This window comes from Bubalus bubalis, chromosome 5, assembly GCF_019923935.1.
Source record: "Bubalus bubalis isolate 160015118507 breed Murrah chromosome 5, NDDB_SH_1, whole genome shotgun sequence".
Taxonomy (NCBI): Eukaryota; Metazoa; Chordata; class Mammalia; order Artiodactyla; family Bovidae; genus Bubalus; species Bubalus bubalis.
In genome coordinates this window covers 93,225,407-93,248,448 of record NC_059161.1, presented here as the reverse complement: position 1 = coordinate 93,248,448, position 23,042 = coordinate 93,225,407, and the positions used below count along the sequence as shown (strand labels likewise).

The following is a 23,042-nucleotide window of genomic DNA, read 5'->3' as shown; positions in this document are numbered from 1 at the left end:
ATGAATATTTTGCCTGTATTGCGATCAGGGCTTTAAAAAGGGAACACAGCACTTCACAACTGAACAGTGAGAAAACCTAAAGGGAAGTTGAAACTAGGAGCTACAGAGGTTTTCTGTGTTAAAATCTTAGATGCCTCTTTTTCTCCTTTTTTGTTTTTAACAATATAAGAACATTCCTTTAAACATTCAAAGTTTATGGAAGCTAGTGAGAAATGTAATAGTAACTACCATTTATTGAACAACAACTAGTTGCTAAGCACCACAATTTTTTGTATGTTATTGCTAATATAATAATCCTGCCTTTGTATCCTTACTTTATAAATGAAAAAACTGAGGCTCCTAATAACTTATCCAAAGTCCCCACATTAGGAAATGTTTGGAACAGAATTTGAAGACAAATCTCTTTACTCCAACGTTTATTTCACCATAATTACAATTCCATATAACCCTATCATGCTAGAGGAATTGAATTATGGGGGTGGGAGTTATAGCTACATCTGTTTTAACCTTTTAAATCCCTGTTTCATGTTGAAGTCAAAGGAAGAAAAATTTATTCTCATTTAAATTCATTTACTTCTTTCACAGAATTTTGAAAACCAGCATGGAAAAGGTTCAGGTTCCAGTAACTTCTCAGAGCAGTGCTCAGACCACAAGAGAGTAGTTAAAGCACTTGTAGCTTGCCAGATCATTCCACCAGACCCAAGTGTTGTAGGCTTCACTGTCATTGACTATTTCCGTCGGCTTTTGAAGCTTTCTGCTGCCAGGAAACTTCGCTGTGGCTCCCAGACACCTAATAGCCACTTACTTGCTTTAGAAAGTTCGAATAGCGATCTCAGCAGCTTATGTGGCCCTGACAGCAGTTCTTGTTTTGAGCCCCATGACAAAGATTATTTTCCAGGATTCTGGCAGCTATCACTAGAACTCACTTCTGTTGTTTCACAACTAACAGATGATGGTTTTTCAGCTTCGGAACAAAGCAAGGCCATTGGTACTCTTCACCAGAACAGAAAGTGCATCTCTGCAGAGGCCACTGGTTCCAATAGCTGCCTTGATACCATTCAGGGTTCATGGAGCCGTGTTTCACATATGGACAAAAAGAGTTCAGCACTAAAGTTAGATGAAGAACCTGGCCTACAGGCTAATCAGCCAAGTGCAATTCATAGCAATCATCATGAAATTGGAGTTCCTGACTCTAATTTATTCCCTATGAAAGTACAGGAGCGATTTGAACCAAGGAATACAAAATCCTTCCACAGTGCAGTGGAAGTTACATATTCTCAGCATGAGATAACATGTCACCAGAATCAGGAGGTAGATACCCTCCCTAGCTTTCAGCAGAGATGTATGTGTTATCCATCTTCATCACTCAGGCTTGAGGAAATAGCCAGTGGTTCCCAGGACTGTGACCTTGAGATCTGGGATGACCTGCCACTCTCTGAAAGCCTAAACAAATTTCTGGCAGCTATCGAAAGTGAAATCGCTGTAAACCAGACAGATGCCAGCCGCAGGAAATGTCGTCTAGATAATGACATCAGTAAACTGCATGTGGACCACAGCAGCTTATCATTGACTCCACAAAGAACCCCTGGAGCCTTGCATACACCACGTATAGCCTTACGGTCACCACCAGGAACAGTCAGAGCAAACTCCAGCAGAGAGAACTTCCTTTCCAACCATGAAGCAAATCCAAGTCCTAGCATTCATAAGGAATCACAGCCAGAGAACAGAGCAGAGGCTCTCTCTTTTAGTGGTAATAAAAGAGATATTTCTGAACATTCTCTACCAAATGTTCATCTGTCAGCTCTGTTTCCATCTTCAAAAGGCTCAGGCACAACAGTTGCTCTTAAGTCTACGAGAATTCTACCATGTGAGACTGAAATTTCATGTAAGCACAATACTTCAGAGGCTGACCATTCTTGTCTCAGCAGCAAATATAATAATGGATGTGGAGAAAAATCACTTTCAGAAATGAGTGAAAAGTTGACAACTTTGCATTCTAGGAGGTATAATGTTGTTTCCAACTTTCCCAGCTTAGAAAATAAACAATACTGTAGGCAGCCAAAGAATCAGGGCAACAGTTTGACAATTTGCAGGAAACTCACATATCCTTTAGAAGCTTTTCACAGTACTCCAAATAGAAGTATGAATATATTGAGAGAAATGCTTTATGAACACACTGGTAATAACCTAACACAGAACTGTTCTACTGGTCATGAAGGCAGTTACAATGCTTCTGTGGATCTCTTTGATGATAGTCCTAAAGAGATGGACATTGTAACAGAAATGACCCAAAGGTCACAGGATATTTTCTTACAGTGGGGAAAGTCTTTGGCAGAAAGTCATCATACAGAATCTGATTTTTCACGGAGATCACTTTCTGAAAACTCCAGCCAGTCATCACAAAAATTATCCTTGCAAAACACATCTGCCTCTCTCTATCCAAGAACCTGTCCCTCTCCACCTCATTTTCACTCAGATTCAGAATATGATTTTGAATATAGCCAAGACTTTGTTCCATGTTCACAGTCAACTCCAGTTACTAGATTCCATCAAAGTAGGATTCATGGGCTGAAAGGAGCTTTCCAAAAATTACCTGCCTTTTATTTGGACCTTGATGCCAACTATAAAAAAACAAGGATTTCCTCTGCAAAGGACGCACAGCAGGCCACCCCTGTCTGTCCAAAAAATATAAAGACACCTGGCCAGAAATCCAGAAGCCCTACTATATCTGGTATTACACCACCAGAGGTCTCCAACAACCATCCTGTCACTGAGTGCCTTGAAACTGACGCTGACGAGTGGGTCCCTCCTACCACACAAAAAGTGTTTCCTTCAGATATGCTTGGATTCCGGGCCACGGGTCTAAAGAAATGCCATGCTGCTTATAATTCTCCTGATCAAAATGAGTTACCAAGAAAAAAACTGAAATATGGCAAGCAAAGAACTGGTAAATGCTTAATTAAGAAGGAGTTAAATTTAAAGACTATGCTTACAGCAGCAGTTATAAAACAGAAAACTCCTGACTGTAACAATATAAGGTCAGGCTGGATTTCTAAAGAGTCAGTTTTGGGACGTGGTTCTTGTGCGGAAGTCATATGTTGCCTTCCATTTTCAGAAAATTGGTCACCTTCAGCACCTGAAACTAAAAGTGCATGGTCTCCTGAACTGTTCTCACAAAATGTCATCTAAACCCAATTTCTGAGCTTTTACAGGTACGTCTCTTTGGAAACTCTGCCTCCAGTGTCATGGAAAGCAGACTTACCATTTTGAAGACTTGAAGCAAATAGAAAAGAGGTGCTATTAATGCCTATAAACAAGGGAAAGCCATTGTTTTTCCCAGTGTTTTATCCAGAATGCTCTGATTTCAGATAATTTGGCACTTTATCTTGTATTGTTGATTGTACTTAAGTAATATTGTTAATTTTGCTTGTTAAAAGTATTTGTTAAATCACACATACATGCAGAAATAAAGCTTTTGCAGACCAAAACTTAGTCTTTCTTAGTTGTTCAACTTAGATCAGAAAATGCCTGCCAACTACTGTTGGGTTTATGATACAAAGCTACAAGATCACTGATCTCAAAAGATTTTAGTCTACTAGGTAAGACAAATATAATAGACAATTTCAATACAATACAATTAACACAATGATGGAACTTTTAATGGATATTATATTTATGTTGCTCTGGGAGCATGGTAGATAATCAGTTAACCCAGCAGCATCTGTGGGCTTTGACTCAGAAGAAGGGTCAATAAAGACTGAATTAAATGTGAAACTGTCACTATTTTGTTTAGTCTGTATTTTTTTAATCCTTTGGAGGAGCCTGCTAGGCTATACTGCCCATGGGATTACACAACTGAGCAACTTCACTTTACTACATGCTAGGCACTGTGCTAGGTGCTGGGAACTCAAAAATCAAAGTCAAGGCCCTTTACCTCAAGAAACTCATGTTCTAGACAAATAAACAAGCAATTAGTATCAATGAGTTCTATGATAGGAAGATAATCCCAAAGGGCTAATAATGAGCAAAAATGGGGAAATTTACATTCAGGTCCTTAGCATCACGTCACCTGTGCCCCGTAAAGATCTGCTGCTGTGCACAAGTTTTCCCTAGTGGCTGAGCAGGGGCTGCTCCTCATTGCGTTGCACAGGCTTCTCATTGCAGAGCACAGGCCACAGTAGTTGCAGCACTCACGTTCAGTAGTTGTGGCACGTGAGCTTAGTTGCTCCGTGGTATTTGAAGTCTTCCCAGACCAGGGATCAAAACTTCGTCCTCTGCACTGGCAGGCAAATTCTTATCCCCTGTATCACCAGGGAAGTCCATGCACCCCATAAAAAAAATTTTATGTGTCTCCAGTCAGCTGCCTTTGCCATTCCCCACAGTAGCTACTCCAAATCTTCACTCTTCATGGCACCAACCAACCTACTCTCCTTGCCTCATACTTCATGGAGATCACCTGGTATTGCCTTGCCTTCTCACACCCATGCTTTGCAACTTGTCTGTATCTCGTCACCCACAACTTCTGTAATCTCTGAAAATAATGAACACCACCTCCTGTCTTTCTGTTTGGGCTGTTGCCATTATACCCATCTTCAATATTATCTAATATTTGCTGCTGCTAAGTCCTTCAGCCATGTCCGACTCTGTGCGACCCCATAGACGGCAGCCAGGCTCCCCTGTCCCTGGGATTCTCCAGGCAAGAACACTGGAGTGGGTTGCCATTTCCTTCTCCAATGTGTGAAAGTGAAAAGTGAAAGAAGTCGCTCAGTCATGTCCGACTCTTAGCGACCCCATGGACTGCAGCCTACCAGGCTCCATCCATGGGATTTTCCAGGCAAGAGTACTGGAGTGGGGGGCCATTGCCTTCTCCGATCTAATGTTTAGCCCATATTTAAGATTTTTAACTTGTCCCTACATCGTCTTGTAATTGTTGACGTTTAAGCAGGATTTCATTAAAGTGACTCCATGGTTTTCGGTTATGTCTCGTCTCATTTTCTAGAACATAATTAGATTTAGGGTTTTAACAGAGATATCTCATAGGTTTATGTTGTGCCTTTCATATTGTATTACATTAGGAGACACAATGTCAAGTGGCCCCACTGTTAGTGATGTCAGATAATAAGATTGCTTGCTTACGATGTTGCCTACCAGATCTCTATTATTCAGGTACTTCTTTTTTAAGAGTAAAGAGGGGACTTCCTTGGTGGTCCAGTGGTTAAGAATCTGCCTTCCAGTGGAGGGAGCGCAAGTTTGACCCCTGGTCAGGGAACTAAACTCCCACATGCCATGGGGCAACTAAGCCCAGGCACGCTGTGAAGACTCAGCACAGCCAAAAGAAAAAGAATAGAGTCAGTATTAGAGAATTCCCTGGAAGTCCATTGGTTAGGATTCTGCACTTTCACTTTGAGGACCTGCTGTTCAGTCCCTGGTTGGGGAACTAAGATCCCACAAGTCATGCAGCATGGCCAAAAAAAGTTACAGTTGTCTACTAGTGGTGTTAAGTGAATCTGTTTTTCCCACTCTCCAGTATTTACTCAAGAATTTTTATTTTCTCAAATGCAGTCAATTTCACTCATTATTATTTTTGATGCTCCATGTAATAGTTGCTCCCACATTTCTGTCTACTATTGTTTACAGCTAGTCTTGACCAAAAAAAATAGTCACTGTCATATTTCACGTCACTTACTGTTCAACCTACTGAAATTTGTTCTCTCTCCCCACCTCCAGTGGCTATGGTGTTGGTAGTTTTATAACCCTCAAATCCAGTGGATTTGTCATTCCATATTCTATTTGATCTCTTTGCACTCTATTTCCAAGATAATATTTTTGTGGTTTCTGGTTTCTCCTAGACTAATCAGGCATGCCTGCAGGGATTTTTGTTTTGTTTTTACAGGGCTTTTATAAACAATTTGATTTTTAAATGTACTATAAAATCCATGGTCCCATATAAGGTAGAGTGGTTTGTCAGTGAATATTTAGAATAATGGATAAGGAAAAGGAGTATGTTTATTGCCCAATCAGTGATGTGAAGGGTCTTCCTAGTATATAGGCCAAGGATATAGTCTCTTTATGTTCTTTATTATCAAATGTGCCGTTCCTGGCTAATTTCATATCTCCCACTGTGATTAGAATAGTAATGCAGTTACTATTGTACTGAACTATGTAGATCTTAACTCTACAGTTCCCTAATATCATTTATTTAATGCTGGTTACATCTTTACTCATGATGGTGCATCCATTGTGCCATTATGAGTACTGCTGCTGCTGCTAAGTCGCTTCAGTCGTGTCCGACTCTGTGCGACCCCAGAGACGGCAGCCCACCAGGCTCCCCCGTCCCTGGGATTCTCCAGGCAAGAACACTGGAGTGGGTTGCCATTTCCTTCTCCAATGCATGAAAGTGAAAAGTGAAAGTGAAGTCGCTCAGTCGTTCCCGACTCTTAGGGACCCCATGGACTGCAGCCTACCAGGCTCCTCTGTCCATGGATTTTCCAGGCAAGAGTACTGGAGTGGGATGCCATTGCCTTCTCCGATTATGAGTACTAGCTTCCAGTAACAAAGATTATTACTCTGTTTCATCGATAATTAGCAAAAATGCAAGTCTTACCCAGAGAATACAGGAAAATGTGAATAATAAGTCATTTCCTAGTTATATTTAGCCGTTGGATTTTTCTAACATAAACATAGAATATGTATTCTAACCATGTCTTCTCTTGAACTTTTTAGGCTACAGTTACTGCATTCCTAAACTGTGATCTCTTAGCCACACCCAGGAAGAATAATCCAGAGGTACATGGGTGAAGCAAGAAGAGTAGTTTCATTTGTGCAAGGAATGTCCATTTCTCCACCAGCAAGGCTTAAGCCCAAGCCTAGAGAGCAAAATGTCACTGTCAGTTAGAAATGAGAGGACACAGACTGGAAGAGCCAGTTGGCATAGCAGAGCGACAGTCTTGAAAGGCTTCAGGTAAGATGGCCTGTCCTGACACACAGCGCAGAACCTGCAGAGAGGGTAGAGTGATCTCCTTGGTGCTAGTGATGGGAGGTGGACAGAGTTAAGAACAATGTCCCCAACCTCACAAATCTGGGGTCTGTAGACCAGAGACAGTACAGGAGTTGGAAAACACAGACCAATGGGAGCCAAAGCACAGGCCACATAACTCAATTTCAAGGTTAAAGTCCTGTTTCATTGCTATTAAAGCTTTTTTCCCTGAAATCTAATTATTAAGGTACTACATTAACTTTGTCTTTGTTCATATTTGTGAGAGGTGGTTTTTTTGTTTTGTTTTAAATCTTTCTGTATCTTTATGTTTTAGAAATGAGTTGGGTTTTCTTTTATTGTCCAGTTTGACAATCTTTGTCCTCTACCTGGAATATTTCCTTTCTTTTTCAATGGTTTGGTAGCCCAAAGCCCTGAATTCATCCTGTGTCCAATATGAGAGTCACCTAAAAGCACTATTCTGGCAGCTCAGTCTCATACTATTGTGTGAAAGAAATACTGCTTCAGCCAGTAGAAATGTTCCACTCCAGACCCAAGGGACTAGGGTAGGGTCCCTTCTTACTCAGGTCTTAGAGGTACTGTCTGATCATCCCCTTATATCATGCTTGACTCCTTCCGTATCTGCCTACCTTTTAAGAGATGATGGCTCTTAGTATTCTATTATTGGCCCTTCTACTCTTTGGTTGACTCTTTCCACTCATGTACAGTTACCACTCACAAGCTGTTGAATTCAAAGTCTTACCTTTTATCTAGACTTTCTCCTGAGGCCAAACTTGTATGTTAGTTTTTTTATCATTCAATTCAAAATGTTTTATGATTTCCATGAGTTCATTGACCCCATGGGGTGTTTGTTTTTTTTTGTTTTGTTTTTTTGTTTTTTTACAAATAGTGTTTATTTCCAACTGACTTCTTTATCTGTGTCTAATCTACTTTTCTACCTATCTGTTGAGTTTTTCTTTCAAAAATTATGTATTTTATAAAAGCTGGATTTTCAAATTTACTGTATCACATCTTACTTTTTCTCTAGACATTTTTAACTTTGCCTGCTACTGCTTTAAACACAGTAAGCATAGTTGATTTATATTCTGGTTTTGACAGTCTGAATAAAGTCTTGATAGATACCCACTTGGAGAAGGCAATGGCAACCCACTCCAGTACTCTTGTCTGGAAAATCCCATGGATGGAGGAGCCTGGTGGGCTGCAGTCCATGTGGTCACGAAGAGTTGAACACTACTGAGCGACTTCACTTTCATGCATTGGAGAAGGAAATGGCAACTCACTCCAGTGTTCTTGCCTGGAGAATCCCAGGGATGGGGGAGCCTGGTGGGCTGCCGTCTGTGGGGTCGCACAGAGTCGGACACGACTGAAGTATGCAACAGCAACAGCAGCAGATCCCCACTGTCAAACTTGTTTTCTGCTGGTTCTCACTCATAATGCCATGTTTCCTTGAGGCCTAGTTTAGCTGGAGTTACCTGTTTTCTTTGGGAAATTATTTATGTGACTTTTGAGGCCTAAAAAAGTATTTTCTGGGAAAGGTTTTCCATTTGATTCTGACAATGCCTGGAATCATTACCAGTATAAAACAACTTGGACAGCAAGGAGATCAAATCAATCAATCCGAAAGGAAATCAACCCTGAATATTCATCGTAAGGACTGGTACTGAAGCTAAAGCTCCGATGCTTGGACCACCTGATGCTAGGAAAGACTAATGGCAAGAGGAGAAGAGGGCAGCAGAGGATGAGACGGTTAGATAACATCACTTACTCAAAGGACATGAGTTTGAGCAAACTCTGGGAGATAGTGAAGGACAGGGAAGTCTGACATGCTGCAGTCCGTGGGGTCTCAAAGAGTCAGACACAACTTAGCAATTGAATAACAACAACAGTAAAACAACTTTAAGTTCATAGTTGAAGGGTCTTTATTTTTTTAATTTGTTGTGTTAAAGTATAGTTGACTTATAATGTTGTGTTAATTTCTACTGTGAGCGTATTTTAGATCCACCAAATGAGCTGAATTTGGGTTACTAAATCATACAGGAGTCAGATTATGATTATACCTTCTTTGAGACGTGTTTCCTTCCTCCACTGCTGAGAGTTTATATCTAATTCCCCTCACATGAAGACCTTCTGAGGTCCTGCTTTAATGGACAATTCCTAATCCTATTATATTCCTTACCATATGCAAGTTATCTTCTGTCACCCATGTCCCACATAACAAAATTGAGTTAAGATCATCCCCTAAGCATATTGTTTTATGGATAAATTATTTGTGAACATATTACAACATGTGACCTTCCATGAGTTATCATTTAGTAATAAAAGTCCCAGGATTTTTACTCTTTTTTAGATGATTTTTTAAAAACCACACTTATAGTTGCAACTACCTTTATTAGTCTGTTAAGACAGTTATTTCATTTCTAAATAGTGGGTTTCATCAGTTCTTAGTATTTTCGACCTGGAAGGGACCACAGAAAACCTGAATTAGTGGTTCTCATCCACGGGCTGCCCCTTTAAATTACTTGGGACCAAAAAAGAAAAAACAAAATCACTTGGGACCTTTTAAAATTATACCGATGCCTAGATCCCATCCCAGACCAGATTTATCAGAATTGGTGAGGGTAAATCTCACATATCAGTAGTTTTCTCAAACTCTCTAGGTGATTCTAATGTGAAGCCAAGGTTAAAAAGCACTGATCTAAGCCTCAGATCCAAAGATGCTAAAAGTCTGCCCCAAATGCACATTTACAAAAAGTTGAGGTTAGTATGTGAGGGACCCTAACTCTTAACTCCCAGACTCTATTACCCCATTATGCCTCCTTTATTATTGAATGTTAAATAAAGACTGGCAATAACATTTCTTTTAATTCAAGAATTCATACACCAAACATTAATTGTTTTCTGTTTACTCTCCACTGATGATAGAATGATTCAATAGAAAAACACTCTGGAAACTTAAGGTTGGAGAGAAAGCTGATGGAAAACTTTAAGGATTATCTAGTTAGCATTAGTCCTTTAAACTCACTGCCTATTCTGGATCCTCTACCCAAGGTGCAACAAAATTTTTTGTTTATAATTTCATATGAGGGTGGGGGAGAGACTGTCTCCTATTAAAACTGATATACTTAATTATTTTCTAATAATGAGAACTATATCATTGACTGTTTTTGCTTTTTCTTGTAAGGAATCCCAAACCAAACATGACGCTCAGTTTTAGGCACTGCACTGGGCCTTATGTGCAGTGCCTTATGGCCTTTTCTCCCTCCTTTTAAGTAATCTGAATTTTATTTCTATTTTTAATAACTTTACAGCATAGTGTTGTTTATTATAAAAATGCCTTATATTAGTTTGAAAGGAAGTAAGGTAAATTTTTATACAAATTTAAAAACCTATTTCAATTTCAACTCATTGAGATTGCTACCATTTAATGAATAAAATATGTGTAAAGTGCTGTTTTTTCCCCCCTAAAGTGTTTTACCAAGTAAAACATAAAATATAGGCCCCTAAATTTATCTAAAGGAGAAATTTAGATATGTGGTTTTTTCAATCAGGATTATTCATTTTCTCAACTTTTTTGATAATTATCAAATACGAAAGTCACAGGTTGCCAGTTCCTTCTCCAGGGAATCATCCTGGGCCAGGGATCAAACCCACTTCTGCTTGGTAGGTGGATTCTTTACCACTGAGCCATCAGGCAAGCCCTTATGCACAGGTACCAGAATCTAATGTGGTGTTGTAGCCAACCAGACTTTTCTTTTGGCTGCTGATCTTTAAAGAGTCAATATCCATTTCTTGATAATCATAACTTATTTGTTAGGTCCTATCATTCATTAAGGAAGCTCAGTTGATAAAGAATCCACCTGCAATGCAGAAAGACCCTGGTTTGATTCCTGGGTCAAAAGATCCACTGGAGAAGGGATAGGCTATCCACTCCAGTATTCTTGGTTTTCCCTTGTGGCTCCGCTGGTAAAGAATCCACCCACAATGCAGGAGACCTGGGTTCAATCCCTGGGTTGGGAAGATACTCATGGAATCGTGGACTATACAGTCCATGGGATCGCGAAGAGTCGGACACAACTGAGTGACTTTTGCTTTCACTATCATTCATTAAAAGTATTCAGCAAATTGTGTGTTGAGTTCTAAAAGGTACCTAGCACTGCACTGGGTTTGAGAAAACTGCCATCCAGAAGCTCACACTCTAATAGATGATGTCACATACATTACACCATTTAACCTTCTTTCAACCCTGTGAAATAGGTATTGTTATCTGCATAGCCTTTTCTTTCTTATTTGTAAAACTGAAATAATACCTCTTAAAGCTACTGTGATAATAACTGTGGAACATAGTTCCTGCCTTCAAATTCAGTGTTCTTTCCACACCACCACACCTGCCAGTACTAGACTTTTCTGTTTGCCTCGAAAGTAGGAAGTCAAGAAACACCTGGAGTAACAGGCAAATTTGGCCTTGGAATACAGAATGAAGCAGGGCAAAGACTAATAGAGTTTTGCCAAGAAAATGCACTGGTCATAACAAACACCCTCTTCCAACTACACAAGAGAAGACTCTATACATGGACATCACCAGATGGTCAACACTGAAATCAGATTGATTATATTCTTTGTAGCCAAAGATGGAGAAGCTCCATACAGTCAACAAAAACAAGACAAGGCGCTGACTATGGCTCAGATCATGAACTCCTTATTGCCAAATTCATATTTAAATTGAAGAAAGTGGGGGAAACCACTAGACCATTCAGGTATGACCTAAATCAAATCCCTTATAATTATACAGTGGAAGTGAGAAATAGATTTAAGGGCCTAGTTCTGATAGATAGAGTGCCTGATGAACTATGGAATGAGGTTCGTGACATTGTACAGGAGACAGGGATCAAGACCATCCCCATGGAAAAGAAATGCAAAAAAGCAAAATGGCTGTCTGGGGAGGCCTTACAAATAGCTGTGAAAAGAAGAGAAGCGAACAGGAAAGATATAAGCATCTGAATGCAGAGTTCCAAAGAATAGCAAGAAGAGATAAGAAAGCCTTCTTCAGCGATCAATGCAAAGAAATAGAAGAAAACAACAGAATGGTAAAGACTAGAGATCTCTTCAAGAAAATTAGAGATACCAAGGGAACATTTCATGCAAAGATGGGCTCGATAAAGGACAGAAATGGTATGGACCTAACAGAAGCAGAAGATATTAAGAAGAGATGGCAAGAATACACAGAAGAACTGTACAAAAAAGATCTTCATGACTCAGATAATCACGATGGTGTGATCACTGACCTAGAGCCAGACATCCTGGAATGTGAAGTCAAGTGGGCCTTAGAAAGCATCACTACGAACAAAGCTAGTGGAGGTGATGGAATTCCAGTGGAGCTATTTCAAATCCTGAAAGATGATGCTGTGAAAGTGCTGCACTCAATATGCCAGCAAATTTGGAAAACTCAGCAGTGGCCACAGGACTGGAAAAGGTCAGTTTTCATTCCAATCCCAAAGAAAGGCAATGCCAAAGAATGCTCAAACTACCACACAACTGCACTTATCTCACACGCTAGTAAAGTCATGCTCAAAATTCTCCAAGCCAGGCTTCAGCAATATGTGAACCGTGAACTTCCTGATGTTCATGCTGGTTTTCGAAAAGGCAGAGGAACCAGAGATCAAATTGCCAACATCCGCTGGATCATGGAAAAAGCAAGAGAGTTCCAGAAAAACATGTATTTCTGCTTTATTGACTGTGCCTAAGCCTTTGACTGTGTGGATCACGATAAACTGTGGAAAATTCTGAAAGAGGTGGGGATGGGAATACCAAACCACCTGACCTGCCTCTTGAGAAATCTATATGCAGGTCAGGAAGCAATAGTTAGAACTGGACATGAAACAACAGACTGGTTCCAAATAGGAAAAGGAGTACGTCAAGGCTGTATATTGTCACCCTGCTTATTTAACTTATATGCAGAGTACATCATGAGAAACGTTGGACTGGAAGAAACACAAGCTGGAATCAAGATTGCCGGGAGAACTATCAATAACCTCAGATATGCAGATGACACCACCCTTATGGCAGAAAGTGAAGAGAAACTAAAAAGCCTCTTGATGAAAGTGGAGAGTGAAAAAGTTGGCTTAAAGTTCAACATTCAGAAAACAAAGATCATGGCATCCAGTCCCATCACTTCATGGGAAATAGATAGGGAAACAGTGGAAACAGTGTCAAACTTTATTTTGGGTGGCTCCAAAATCACTGCAGATGGTGACTGCAGCCATGAAATTAAAAGACACTTACTCCTTGGAAGGAAAGTTATGACCAACGTAGATAGCATATTCAAAAGCAGAGACATTACTTTGCCAACAAAGGTCCGTCTAGTCAAGGCTATGGTTTTTCCTGTGATCATGTGTGGATGTGAGAGTTGGACTGTGAAGAAGGCTGAGCGCCCAAGAATTGATGCTTTTGAACTGTGGTGTTGGAGAAGACTCTTGCGAGTCCCTTGGACTGCAAGGAGATACAACCAGTCTATTTTGAAAGAGATCAGCCCTGGGATTTCTTTGGAAGGAATGATGCTAAAACTGAAACTCCAGTACTTTGGCCAACTTATGTGAAGAGTTGACTCATTGAAAAGACTCTGATGCTGGGAGAGATTGGGGGCAAGAGGAGAAGGGGACGACAGACGATGAGATGGCTGGATGGCATCACTGACTCAATGGACGTGAGTCTAAGTGAACTCTGGAAGTTGGTGATGGACAGGGAGGCCTGGCGTGCTGCAATTCATGGGGTCGCAAAGAGTCAGACACGACTGAGTGACTGAACTGAACTGACCCCTTTATTCTTTGGATACCATTTCGAATTAGTATCTGCTCTTCTGTGGCTATAATTCCTTTACCCAACTTCAATTTCTCACCTCCACCGTGGCTTTTTCCCATCTTTCTCTCTCTGTTAAAATCCAATCCTTTTCTGACCCTTGCTTTGGCCTTGCAACCCAAAGTATTTTTTGAAAAGATGCCTTATCACGGATACATTGCTGATGGCAATGTAATTGGTATGAATTCTGTGGAAGATGATTTGGCATTATCTATGAAAATTTTAGAGGCAGCATTTCCACTTCTAGAAAGTTATCTCACAAATATATTCATATATAAGGAACTATTAAAGATATTCCATATAACATTGTTTTTAATAGTAAAATAGTGAAACAAATAACTATCAACATTTATAAGTGGTTTTGTATGTGTAGAATATTACTGGAAGGATACAAAAAAAACTGAAGAAAAACAGTTTTAGGGACTTCCATGGTGGTCCAGTGGTTAAGAATCAGCCTTCACTGCACAGGACAGGGTTCCATCCCAGCTTAGGGAGCTAAGACCCCACCTGCCTCAGGGCAGCTAAGCCCTCAATCTGCACCTCACAGAGCCCATGTGATCTGGAGCCCACAGGCTGCATCAGAAAATCCTGCATGTCACAACTAAGACCCAATGTAGCCAAAACTAAAATATTTAAATATATATTTTTAAATACCAAAATGCATATATATGTAAAAAAATAAGTAATTTTTAAAAGTTTTAAAGATCAGAATATGGTATTATATGTCTATATACACACATGTATACACATGTAGATATATGTATATATATCTATATTTGTGTGTGTGTATTTCATGAGTATAGTAATACTTTAAACCTCAGATGCCTTCAAATAATGATAGAGAACCAATTCATTATCTTTAAAACTGATAAAAACAAAGAGAAAGAATTAGACATTTATCTTAATTTTCTTATATGAGCTCTAGCGTTGGAGAACCAAAGAGATGTGGGGAAGTTCTCCTTATAAAGACTCCAACTATTACATTTCATAAATGATAGAAGTGGAATGTCACCATTTTGCAACCACTGATGAATAATGGATGTACTCATTGAGCATCAATGACTGCTGCTGCTGCTAAATCACTTCAGTCGTGTCTGACTCTGTGCAACCCCACAGACGGCAGCCCACCAGGCTCCCCCGTCCCTGGGATTCTCCAGGCAAGAACACTGGAGTGGGGTGCCATTGCCTTCTCTGCAGTGACTGCTAATATTCCAAAAAGAAACAGGAGTACCTGTCTGTTTACTAGATGAGTTGTTGCTTGATTCATGACTCATTCCATAAAGCCAATTAGGTCTTCCAAAAAAAAGACAAGATAGTATATGCTTCCTAATGAAAGAATATATGATTTCCTTTCATCTTGCCAGAGGGATTGAACCTGAGTCGAATCTTGCTTCTGTATCTACCAATCAGTTTGTGAAATATACAATTGACAAAAGACTGTGTGGACCTACATCAGTAAAAATGAAATCAGCAAAATCCAGACTAGGAAACTGCACAGCAAATAATGCATGTTCTTCAACAGATGATTTTAAGGAACTGGAGATAGAGGAGGAGCCTGTAAATCATTTTAAAAGCTCATGAAAATTTTTTCTTTAATGGGCAAGACCAAACTCCAGGGCCTTGAGATGCACACTTACCTGCATCACTTGATTACTAGGAAAATCAAGATAGCAGCTTCTCTGAGGAGGAGAGGAGACTCTGGAATGGTTGGCAAAGTTCTATTCTTGGCTCAAATACAAAGGTGTTTACCTTTAACAGTTTATTAAATGATGCATGTATATTCCTTCATTCATGTTTTAGTTTATATTTTTAAACGTTTTTAAACTAACTGAAAAAAATTGTAAATAGGTGCATTGTAATGAGGGAAACAAAAGGCACTGACAACGTAGAGCTTCTCTCTGGGCCTGTCCTCTTGGGCATTTTACATATTGTGTCATTTACAGAAGTCAAATAATTCACTCAAGGCCAAGGCCACATTACTAGTGGCAGAGCCAAAGCTCTGACTTTTCCAGTGCACTGTGCTGCCTGTGGGGGCTTAGAGGGAACGCTGCATGAGTCCTCATCTCTTAGGCCAGGCGTTTCTCTCTAAGACACTTTCTGCCTTCCTGTTGACCAATGGCTGCAGCCACTTGAATAATTTAGGGTTGAAGGTAGATGAAGTATTCTGCAGTATTTTTACCTGGTCTATAACTTGCACTTTCAGCCTAAAGTAGTTTGTGATATGATAAGAGAAAATTGTCTCCATAGGAAAGAAATTAACCCGTCTATAAAAATCTTGCCTTTTCCCTAATAGGATTCAATGTGTTTCCTGCAGTTCCCTTTAGGTGCCAAGCTGAAGTGGATGACCACTTGGCCTATATATCCCTTTGTCACATATCCTTCATTGGCTGAAGAATTTTCTGCTGACTAACTAGAGGTACCAGCTCTGCCATAAACAAGTGTTTGTCCACCTCTTGCCTGCCTTGAGTAGGAAATGATAACTCATGGCATTACAGAACCCCGAGCTAACCAGTGGTGTTTTCATCTTGTGTACAGAAACCATGAGGGCTTGGAGTGTGGGTTGGTAGACACAGTAGGACCTAAAAGAGCCACATATACCAGCAATTGGTGGCACAATGGTAAAGAATCCGCCTGTCAATGCAGGAAACACAAGAGACATGGGTTCAATCCCTGGGTGGGGAAGATCCCTTAGAGTAGGACATGACAATCTGCTCCAGTATTCTTGCCTGGAGAATTCTATGGTCAGAGAAGCCTGGTGGGCTACGGTCCATAGGATCTCAAAGACACGACTGAGCACACCACAGCACATTGATTATGACTCCAATAATTATAAAGTCAACCAACCAAAAGCATCTTGAAAACAGATTTTATCCAAGATGGCTAAAACAGACCTAAAAATCAGCAGGAGCCAGAGAAGTAGTTTTCCCACACTCTGAAGATCTAAACTTAAGATATATGTGCTCATTAAAATAGGCATTTTTTATCAGGCCTTAACCAGATTACTTTTCTCAGGATTTGTAGTTTGGTTGGTATCAGATGAAGGGATTCATTGAAAGCATTTGTACAAATAATTTGAACAAGTTTAATGGACGTAATCAAGTTAACCAGAGCCAATAAATGCTGCTGACAATATGTTGTAACTCTCCTAGCTCTTGTGGTATTTCTTAAGTAACAAAGGGGAAGTGAAGATGGTAACTCTCATATTGAACCTGTAACTAAAGTAGCCTATCAGCCCAATTAACAATATGTCAGTTCAGTTCAGTTGCTCAGTCATGTCCAACTCTTTGCGACCCAATGGACTGCAGCACACCAGTCCTCCCTGTCCATCACCAACTCCTGCAGTTTACTCAGACTCACGTCCATTGAGTCGGTGATGCCATCCAATCATCTCATCCTCTGCTGTCCCCTTCTCCTCCCGCCTTCAATCTTTCCCAGCATCAGGGTCTTTTCAAATGAGTCAGTTCTTCCCATCAGGTGGCCAAAGAATTGGAGCTTCAGCTTTAGCATCAGTCCTTCCAGTGAATAATCAGGCCTGATTTCCTTTAGGATTGACTGGTTTGATCTCCTTGCAGTGCAAGGGAATCTCAAGAGTCTTCTCCAACACCACAGTTCAAAAGCACCAATTCTTTGGTGCTCAGCTTTCTTTATACTCCAAATTTCACATCCAAACATGACTACCGGAAAAATCATAGCTTTGACTAGATGGACCTTTGTAGGCAAAGTAACAGCTCTGCTTTTTAATATGCTATCTAGGTTGGTCATAACTTTTCTTCAAAGGAGCAAACATCTTTTAATTTCATGGCTGCAGTCACCATCTGCAGTGATTTTGGAGCCCAAAAAAATAAAGTCCGTCACTGTTTACACTGTTTCCCCATCTATAATACTATGTGCTATAGACTAAATAGACACAACTGAGTGACTTCACTTTCACTTCTCACTTTCATGCCCTGGAGAAGGAAATGGCAACCCACTCCAGTGTTCTTGCCTGGAGAATCCTAGGGACGGGGGAGCCTGGTGGGCTGCCGTCTATGGGGTCACACAGAGTCAGACACGACTGAAGTGACTTAGCAGCAGCAAAATTCATATATTGAAACCTAATCCCCAAAGCGATACTATTTGGAGGTAGGGTTTTGGGGCTTCCCTGGTGGCTCAGACAGTAAAGAATCTACCTGCAATGAGGGAGACCTGGGTCCAACCCCTGGGTTGTGAAGATCCCCTGGAGGAGGGCATGGCAACCCAGTCCAGTATTCTTGCCTGGAGAATCCCCATGGAGGGAGGAGCCTGTCAGGCTACAGTTCATGGGGTCTCAAAGAGTCAGACACAACTGAGCGGCTATCAGAGTAAGCTCTGATTCCAAATTGGGAAAGGAGTACATCAAGGCTGAATATTGTCACCCTGCTTATTTAACTTATATACAGAATACATCATGTGAAATGCCGGGCTGGATGAAGCGCAAGCTGGAATCAAGATTGCCAGGAGAAATACCAATAACCTTAGATATGCAGATGACACCACCCTTATGGCAGAAAGCAAACAGTATTAAAGAACCTCTTGATGAAAGTGAAAGAGGAGAGTTGGCTTAAAACTCAACATTCAGAAAATTAAAATCATGGCAACTGGTCCTATCACTTTATGGCAATAGATGGGGAAACAATGGAAACAGTGACAGACTTTCTTTTCTTGGGCTCTAAAATCACTGCAGATGGTGACTGTAGCCATGAAATTAAAATGCTTGCTCCTTGAAAGAAAAGCTATGACAACCCTAGACAGCATATTAAAAAGCAGAGACATTACTTCACTGACAAAGGTCTGTCTAGTCAAAGCTATGGTTTTTCCAGTAGTCATGTATGGATGTGAGAGTTGGACTATAAAGAAAGCTGAGCACTGAAGAATTGATGCTTTTGAACTGTGGTGTTGGAGAAGACTTTTGTAAAGAGAGCCAACCAGTCAATCCTAAAGGGAATGAGGCCTGAATATTCATTGGAAGGACTGATGCTGAAGCTGAAACTCCCAATTCTTTGGCCACCTGTTGGGAAGAACTGACTAATTTGAAAAGACCCTGATGCTGGGAAAGATTGAAGGCAGGAGGAGAAGGGGATGACAGAGGATGAGATGGTTGGATGGCATCACCGACTCAGTGGACATGCATTAGAGTAAGCTCTGGGAATTGGTGATGGACAAGGAAGCCTGGCATGCTGCAGTCCACGAGGTCACAAAGAGTCAGACATGACTGAGCGACTGAACAGAACTAAATATCTGAGGGCAGAGCCCTTATTAAAGAGATCACAGAGAGCTCCCTCACCCCTTCTTCCATGTGAGAACACAGTGAAAAGATGGCCATCTATGAACCAGAAAACACACCCTCACCAGATATCAGATGTACAAGACTTTGATCTTGGATTTCCTAGCCTCAAAAACTGTGAGAAATAAATTTCTGGTATTTATAAGCCATACAGTCTACAGAATTTTGGTATAGCAGCCTGAAAAGACTGACACCATCTCTCAATGGCTTACTAGATAACTAATTTTCATTTCATATATATATATGTATATGTATATATATATATATATATATATAGTTTTATTTATTATGTGCCTATTATATGCCAGACACAATGGCACTTTGCTTGTATTACCTCATTTAATCCTCAGAGTAGAACTAGTATTTTGAACACTAGCTCAATTTTTTTAAATTTTTATTTATTTATATATTTATTTATCTGGCTGGCTGGGTCTTAGTTGTGGCATTTGGTATCTTTGATCTTTGTTGCATCATGTGGTATCTTTAGTTGAAGTATGTAGGATCTAGTTCCCCAGCCAGGGATTAAACCCAAGCCCCACCCCCACCCCCCCACCCCCCACCCCGGCATTGGGAGTGAAGAATTGTAGCCACTGGACCACCAGAGAAGTCCCTAGCTCAATTTTAAAGGAGAGAAAATTGAAACATGGATAAAATAACTTGTTAAAGGTCACAGCCAGTATATGGTAGAGCTAGGGTTCAAGCATAAGTCTTTTGTCATAAAACTATGCTCTTTCCACAACACTTAAGGCAAAAATTTATAATAGCCTACCCTAATGTCCATTTTCTGCTTCTTCTTTTGAAATACATCTCCTATTTCATTCAGGAAAGAAATATGCTCTATTGAAAGATTATATTTCTCAACTTCCCTTGCAGGTCAAGTTCTGGCCAGAAAGATATTAATATAAATGGAAATGTTGTGTGGAACTTCCAAAAAGTCTCCTTAGGATGAAGGGATCAGGCCGTTCTTCCTCCTTCCTTTTCTCTTCTTTCCTGCGGCTGAGACTGGGGTGTGATGGCTATGCCTCTAGCAGCCATCTTGTACAGGAAGGTGACCTTGAAAATAGAGGCCTGTCTGAGAGAGAGCCCAGGTCACTGACAACACCATGAAACCACAGGACTAGCCTTTTCAAGCTGCTAACCTCTAGACTTCTTTCACACGAGAAAAAGAAACTCCTGCCACATGAGAAAAAGAAATCTCTGCCTTGTTTTCTTGGGTTTATTATTGTGTGTGTTAGTCACTCAGGCATGTCTGACTCTGCGACTCCATGGACTGTAGCCCACCAGGATCCTCTGTCCATGGAATTGTCCAGGCAAGAATACTGGAATGGGTTGCCATTCCCTTCTCCAGGGGATCTTCCCAACCCAGGGATCGAACCTGGGTTTCCTGCATTGCAGGCAGATTCTTTACCATCTGAGCCACCAAGGAAGACTAGGGTTTATTATTATATGTAACCAAATTATCCTAACTAAAATATACCACGTATATCAGTATTCCACCCACATTTTGCCTGCACCATTACCTAAAGCCAAATAATTTTGCTCTCAATGACCCACTAATTAGTAAAACATTGTCTGTGGCTCCAGGTTGTTTAACTTTTTATTAAAGAGGTCCAAAGGGAAGAGAACTAACATTTGTATGCCTTATATGGTTTAGTTACCAATATATATTATCTCAGATTATTTCACATTCTATCTCATTCCATGATCATTCCCATCATCTCTAATATATCCTGCTTTTATATATATCCTATCTAATATAGGATATATCCTATCCTAATACATCCTATCTTTTAGAAACAAAACTCTCTTTTGGCTTCATATTCCTCTCAACACACCTTATCAGCAAAAACTATTTAAAAGTTTTATATTATAGCTGCTGTTCATCCCCTCTCTTCTGATTCTCCTGAACCCAAGCAAGACATCCTCCCATCCCCATCACTCTGATAAAATAACCCTTTTGGAATCACCCATGACGTTCATGTTGCTAATACAATGGTCATCTCTTAGTCCTTGTCTTTCTTGATATATTTGCAGCATTTGACACAGTTGATCACATCTTCCTTGAAATACTTTCTTCCCTAGGCTTTCAGAATACCACTCTGTTTTCTTCCTGTGTCACTGGTCATGTGCTCTGTCCCTTGCTGGTTCTTTCTTGTGTGTTAGTCATTCAGTCATGTCCGACTCTTTGCAACCTCATGGACTGTAGCCGGCCAGGCTCCTCTGTCCATGGAATTCTCCAGGCAAGAATACTGGAGTGGATTTCCATTTCCTTCTCCAGGTGTTCTTTCTTATCCCTGGCTAAATGCTGGAGGGCCCCAGGGGTTCAGTCCTCAGGCCTCTTTTCCACTTAAATTCACTTCTTTGGTGATGTCAAACAGCTTTATGATTTTCAATACTATCACTGTGGTATCAGCATCTAGTTTCTCCCTCCAGCCTAATCTCTTCCAAAATTTCAGAAATATGTATATATATAACCGCCAACTCAATATTCCTATTTGGATACAAATAGACATTTCAAACTGGACAGGTCCTAAACCAACTCCTAGCTCACCCTGCCTGCCAAAACTACTCCAACAGTATTTTCCTTATAAATGTCAATACAACACTACCAGCTGCTTACAGCAAAAACTTCATTGTCTTTCTTGACTCTTCTTTCTCTACATCTGAACCGTGAACAAAAGGATTCCCTGGCGGTCTGGTGGTTAGGACTCAGTTCTTTCACTGCCAAGGGCCCAGGTTCAATCCCTGGTCAAGGAGCTAGGATCCCACAAGTAGATGAATGGAGTGGCTACTTGTTTTAAATATAATAAATAATAAATAAATTTAAAATAATAAATAAATAAACCATGAGCAAGACTTCTAGGCTTTATCTTTAAAATATATACAGAATGCATGTTTGAGAGTATTAAAAATTACTCAGAACTTTTTAGATAGGATTATAATATTGTGGTTGTTTTAAAAACTGTTAGTGATACATTCAAAAGTACTTTTAGATGAAGTTACATGATATGTGGGCCTTGCTGTAAGATAATTTTAATGGAGAAAATTGAAATATAGAAGAAATAAGGTTGATTGTGAGTTGATGGTGAACAATGTTATAGATAGAGATTTGTTATACTAGTCTGCTATGTTTTACCTATATTTGATATTGTCTTTAACAAAAAGTTAATTAGCTGTCATCACACATCAAAAAAATAATTTTTATGTGTGGCAGTGGATGTTAACTAGCATTATGGTGGCAATCACTGCAATATATATATATATATATATATATATATATCAGATCATTATGTTATACACCTGAAATTAGTACAATGTTATATGTCAATTATATCTCAAAATTGCTTTTACAGTTAAAATACAGTCAGAATACAAACACTTCCCACAAATCCAGACCCACTCTCATGTCCCAAGTCACCTTCTTTTACCTGGATTATAGCAGTAATCTCCTTAAATAGTCTTTCTTGTTCTACCTTTGTCCATTTATGCCCTCAACAGGGCATCAGGGTGACCCTGTTAAAATATAAGGCAAGTCACACTTCTATTCAAAACCCTCCAAGGGCTGCCAAATCACACTAAGTAAAAACCAAAGTCTTTGTGATGGACTCCAAGGTGCAATGATGTATACCACCACTCCCCTCAAATCTTTGCCCCTCACTTTTTCATCTTGTTTTTGCCATGTTGGCATCCCTTTGCCTTGAGGCCTTTGTATATTCCATTCTTTCTGCCTGGAACACTTTTCACCAAGATACATACACCATTCATTCTTTCAAGTCTACTATTAAATGACATGTTGTCAATGAAGCCTTCCCTTAACCACCATCTGTAATATAACAACACTCTACCATCCCTATTTCTCTCCTTCACTATTTCTCTCCCTTGTCCTGGCTTATT

The 23,042-nt window shown here is 40.0% G+C and overlaps 1 protein-coding gene across 5 annotated transcripts in view; it reads left to right on the top strand.

Moving 5' to 3' along the window:
- DDIAS (DNA damage induced apoptosis suppressor) overlaps positions 1–16,976 on the top strand; it is a 36,848-nt gene extending 19,872 nt beyond the window's left edge. For 3 of the 5 annotated variants that reach the window (XM_006055630.4, XM_044943434.2, XM_044943433.2), the window contains exon 6: positions 586–3,488. In XM_006055630.4, coding sequence (XP_006055692.3) covers positions 586–3,189 — 2,604 coding nt within the window. In that variant the 3' untranslated portion in view covers positions 3,190–3,488. Of the gene's footprint in view, positions 1–585; positions 3,489–6,723; positions 8,103–16,160 lie in introns of those variants that run through there. The other 2 variants (XR_006551301.2, XM_044943435.2) reach the window with 2 other exon arrangements.
- Positions 16,977–23,042: the final 6,066 nt, after the last annotated feature.